General features: G+C 32.7%; 1 protein-coding gene across 1 annotated transcript in view; it reads right to left on the bottom strand.

The window, feature by feature from the left end:
* The window catches only part of LOC106475307 (protein C12orf4 homolog), a 24,006-nt gene extending 20,002 nt beyond the window's left edge, over positions 1-4,004 (bottom strand). The window contains exons 1-3 of the mRNA XM_013935998.1: positions 3,963-4,004; positions 1,073-1,234; positions 339-484 (exon numbers count right to left, since the gene is read on the bottom strand). Coding sequence (XP_013791452.1) covers positions 339-484; positions 1,073-1,232 — 306 coding nt within the window. The 5' untranslated portion in view covers positions 1,233-1,234; positions 3,963-4,004. The remainder of the gene's footprint in view (positions 1-338; positions 485-1,072; positions 1,235-3,962) is intronic.
* Positions 4,005-5,444: the final 1,440 nt, after the last annotated feature.

Below are 5,444 nucleotides of genomic sequence, written 5' to 3'. Positions count from 1 at the left end.
TAGTTATTATATATATATATATATATATATATATAGTTTAAATTTGAGAAATAAAAAATTCCTTTCTTTTAAATAATGCATTAATTTTACAGGTGTTCAGACAACTAAATCTATAACCTTAAAACACAATCAGCACACCAGGAACACCAATAAGCCAAATAAACACAGATGGTATGATTCATCATCTATTTAATCCAGATGGCCTTCGGGATGACATCTAATAATTACCACAAGTTTGAAAATCTGCCATGACAGTGATTATTGGCTCCCACCAAGGTTCTGAAGCCAACACTCTACCAACAAAATTACAAGAGCACTAAGCCTCACTATGCTATCACCTCTCGGAATGCTCGACTCCATCTTTCAACTAGAGACTCCATATCAGCATCTCCTGTCTGGTAGGGTCTGATATTTTGTTCTGCTCTTTCATCAAGAAATGTTTTTGTTTTTTCTGACACAAAACCCTCCAGTGAACTAAGTAAATCTGTAAGAAATGAAAAAAAAAAAAGACTTAGAAATAGTAAAAAAAGAATTATGCTTATTTATTTAAATGTAGAGAAATTACAATAAAGCAGATAATCGACAGTGATTTTTACATAAATTTGAAGTCTCTTTCCCATTTTACAATCTCTACAAGGAAGAAAACTACCTCCTGTAACTGTATTACATATGATTAGTATATCTTACCACAGGCTCGCTTATTAAGTCCACAAATATCTAACAATTCTTACTTTTAGAACAGCAAACAAAGTAGACTGCACTGTTTTGCCTGGAATAATCTCAATTTCACAATTTTAACAGGTCAGTTTTGGTAATCTAAAATTTTGTTTTATATTATAGTGACAGCCATTTTTTAACCCTTGTTTTGATCTGATTCTGTGATAATTATTCATGTTCTGTTTCTGTCTGTCTGGTCAAAATAACAGTAGTGAATATAACTGTATTGTTTGGAGAAAAAAAATCACAATACAAATCTGGGCTTAATGTTAAAACAGTTCAATATTGCTCATAAAACTAATTATCTAGTTGCATTAAGACTAATACAAATGTTAAATAACCCTATAACTCTTACCTTCTTCCACATAGCAAGGAAGCTTGCATGCATCCAAGATCTGATAAGCCAGTTCCTTTGCTGGCATCAATGATGGAATAGTGACCATATAACTGACTGAAATATCCTTCTGGACATCAGGAAAGGTGAACGTGAACTCACATTCTATTGATGAACACATGGCTGTTAATAAGAGAAAAAAAAGATTGTATGTTTAACCAAACTGTGCATAACTCCAAAAATACTTGTATACTTTGTTCACAAATAGTTCATCCCCAGATAATTTATTTCTAGCAACTTTGTTAATGGTAGAACATTTCATCCACCCAGAATTTTTCTTTATTTTCTCAATATTTAAAAGAAGGATTCTTATCCGTTCGGTGCCCACCAACAGTTATAAGCATCAATGTGGAACTCATCACCAAATGCTTGACTCTTTGTGAATTTATATGTAGAAATAGAAACAAAGATCAAGATTTATTCAAAAAAATATTGTTTAATATCATAGAATTCACTAAATAAATATCATATAATGTTTTATTATTAATTATTTTATTTCATTGCATTACTGGTGTCATTTTCAAAATGATCTGTTGGTGGTCACCGAACTGAAAAGACCCAACAGAAGTAAAAACACCATGTTCAACATCTTCTAAGCCTTTTATTCAATGTAACAAACAAATAATAATTTTTAAATATTTATCACACCAAAGTTAATAAAAATAAAGAATTTTTGTACCCTACTACATATTGAAAAACACATCTACCTATTTTATAACATCTTTATCGTAGACTTTAGGCTGTAATTAAAACCAACAACTCCAGTTAGGTTTAAGAAATATGTAATGAAAACATGAAGTTGAGGGCAAGTAAGAGAGAATTGTACACCTGAGGATTAAATCATTAGAAATCTTGACTGCCTGTAATAACAAAATATATACAACTCTTCTATGCAGTAGGTAAGCACAGATAAGATAGAGTAAAATGTATTTTACCCAAAGAAATGCTAGACAGGCTCGGCTCATCCAAGATTTGCAAAATATATCTGAATAACGACATGTGTACTTTGAAACAGTAGCTAAGAAAACACAAACTTGTTTCCATGATTAGAACAATGAGAGCTTTGGGGTGGGTGACATATGCCCCTATAGAGGACACCCACCTTAAGGAGCACCAAAATCAACATTGCAGTTCTTATCAATTTTACAGGACTACCAAATACAAAGTTTGCACAGGCTACAATTTTGCCTAGGGCTGGCTCTGGATTAGAACATCAATGTTGCAATGAAATCTCAAAATCTCTTTTCTTAAAAGAGTAAACACCTAGCAATTTAGGTTTATCAATGATGGATCTTATACAATATACTCAGACTATACAAGTGAAAACTGATTTACACTTAAGTACAAAATTCTACTGTAAAATTTCATTAAAAATTCCTAAAAAACCTGTTTTTAACGTTCATTGGCTATCTTGACATACACATATATATTAAAATGATGGAACGAATGCAAAAAAATATTATTTTCTTTAAAAATCTAATCTATGAAATCTCTCCAATCATAGGTTGAGCTCACATTTATAATTCTGTATAAACACTTATGCAGTTGTATATTTCTAAAATGCTGAAAATGGCCGATTCTGTGGAGGATGTTAAATGAATCAACAGGACCAAGATACTCCTCACCCAGTTGGCCAGAATGAGAAGTGTAAAATGGTGTTCTTGGGGCATAGAAATTTGGAAAAGATGTATGTTGAAATTGTTTAGAAAAAAAAAATTTAGGTGTGATTACTGAAAAAAAACTTTAAGTCTTCTGTAGAATATTCAGAAAATAGTCCTAGGACCTACTTTTAGAAATTTTAAATTTAAGTGTGGAGTTATTGTAACCTTGTCCAAGACTACAGTAGAGAGGGATCTCACTTGTTGGACTATCATGTACAGTTGTGGTTCTTCTAAGTCACTTCATGAAAAATATGAACATGATAAAAAGAGTCCTAAGAGCTACTAAAATGATACATGGTTCAAAAACGTTTACTGTTTTAAAACATTATTTTATCTCTGCCCCATATAATAAACACAGCAAAAATGACTTGATTTAACTGCTTAAAATTTTAAGTTTTTAATGGATACCCTTATATGGGGCACCAAGTCAGTGGTAGAATGATATTAAAGTTTAAACTTCTGACTTAAAAATAATTAGGGTAATCAACTGAACCACTGGAAGCCAATACTATATTATCACAGTTTTGTTTGGCAAAATTATTTCTCATTATCACATGTTAAAAATATTTTGTTCCATGTTGTAACTTGTAGCATCTGTATTGTTGTTATTGTGTTAATTTATTTTTTAAAATTTGTAATATAATAATAGGTAGTACATGTGGTTTAAATGGTGGATGGAGAAATAATGTTATAAAAGTTTATAATACAGCCGGTTTTGTCTTTCTAATATTAATAAGACTCATAACTAACAGTAATATACTTATAAAAGTTATATAGCCTACAAACTCTAACATAAACTTAAGTTCAACTTCAAGCGTGCTACGGCTAAAAATGAAATATAGAGATTTCCAGTTATTCCTTTTAAATTAAAAATATACTTACCTAAGTGTGCGTCTCAATTAGAACAAGGGATATTAACATAAACAATATAAAATGCTTGCCCTTTCAACAGTGGTGGGCGTTATACCGTGATCGTCAGTCTTACTATTCTACTCAGTGTTAAAGAATGGCTCAGGAGTAAGAGATTAGTGGTGTTGATTATTTGTTTTCTTTTTAGGCTAGCGCTAATAGCCCTCAAGTAGCTTTGCGCGAAATTTAACAAACAAACAATTTACATGAAAGATCTATAATCCAAGGCGTATGTCAAAAACACTTCTTTATAATAAAATTAATATTGCAGAATTTACAACCTGAGCAATGCGTAAGCACCGCCCTCCAGTTAAACGAGTTCATACAAGAATTAATATATGATTGACAAAGAACTAAAATAAGTTCCAAGCTAAATAATAACAAATATATTATATGATTTCAAGTTTTACTTTTTACTAAACTATTTAAGTTATTGTTTATAGTATTGTAAATACCTATTTTACGAAACTAGCGGTAATCCTCAGAACTCACAACGTCATTTTCGGCGTCTTTTGAACTTTGCTTTCACTCGAAAATAAGAATCCATAAATGACATAGAGGCTTATCTGTTTTTCGTTTCGCTGCTTATGGAGATCTTATGAACACAACAGATAAAATAGCTTTTCCCCTTAAAATGGGAAAAACTACCTACGTTTACACAACAGTCTTTTTCATGAAATACTACTTAACTCTATTATCATATACAATTCAACCCCTTTAAGATTGACATTATAAGTATAACAAATACCTTCCTCACTCAAACAAACACTGAACATTCTGCCTTATGCTAACGCTTATGAAGCGCCAAGCCGAAAACAAAACTACAACACTTACAATAATACATTTACAAAATCCGAACTAATGGGTTATAAAGCTGTTGCGTATCTGCTTGTTTGTTAATTTCTGGTATCAATTATTTCCGAGGAATTTCAGCGATACAAGTCCTTTCTTAATTGAATCAGTTTATTTTTCCTCGATACAACTTTGTAATACACAGAATTTCCAATCAGTTAACTTAACTACTTTTATAACACACGCTATAAATCAGAGTAGTTCACACACTTTACTTACTGTGCCTACTGTTCGCTTGATTCACTTATCTATATCTCTTCCATGTCGCTGTTTTTTTCTCGCTAGGCTTATATACTAATAAAGAGGCCTTCCTGAACAAACTCGGTCTTCACCGATAATTCATGATCCTTCGAGAAATTTCAGCGCGCATGCTCCCAGGGTCGCGTGGCTTCCGCTGTCACAACAAAGCAATAAAAGCATAAGGGCAGGAGTGACCTGATGATGACAAAACCTTGTCGAAACGTTGTACATTTGCTGTTATATTAAACTTATATTAAAGTTTTTCTTCATTACCCATTCAAGCCGTCTCCAGCCATTATTAGTCTCCAAGTGGGTTTCTCGTCATCGAATCTCCAAGTGGGTTTCTCGTCATCGAATAAGGGCAGAAAGTCTGAAAGATAACATTATGGAAACCGCCAAAACACGTGTAGCGCGGTTTGGTTGTTGAATTTTGGGCAAAGCAAGCGAAGGCCATTTGCTGTCCCTTATTTTAAAGTGATAGACAAGAGAGAAGGTAACTAATCAACACCAACCACCCCCAACTCTTGAGCCAATCTTTGCAGACCGAATATTAGAATTTAACCCACGCACTCACGGCTTCAAAGTGCGGAGTGCGATTTTTTTTATTTTTGGCGACGATGGAATGCAAACCACTGAATCTCAGATCCACCAGCTGCCACACTAACCATAGA

The sequence above is a fragment of the Limulus polyphemus genome, unplaced genomic scaffold (assembly GCF_000517525.1).
Source record: "Limulus polyphemus unplaced genomic scaffold, Limulus_polyphemus-2.1.2 Scaffold8385, whole genome shotgun sequence".
Classification (NCBI taxonomy): domain Eukaryota; kingdom Metazoa; phylum Arthropoda; class Merostomata; order Xiphosura; family Limulidae; genus Limulus; species Limulus polyphemus.
The sequence above is the reverse complement of the archived record's forward strand: the minus strand, read 5'-3'. Positions and strand labels throughout refer to the sequence as shown.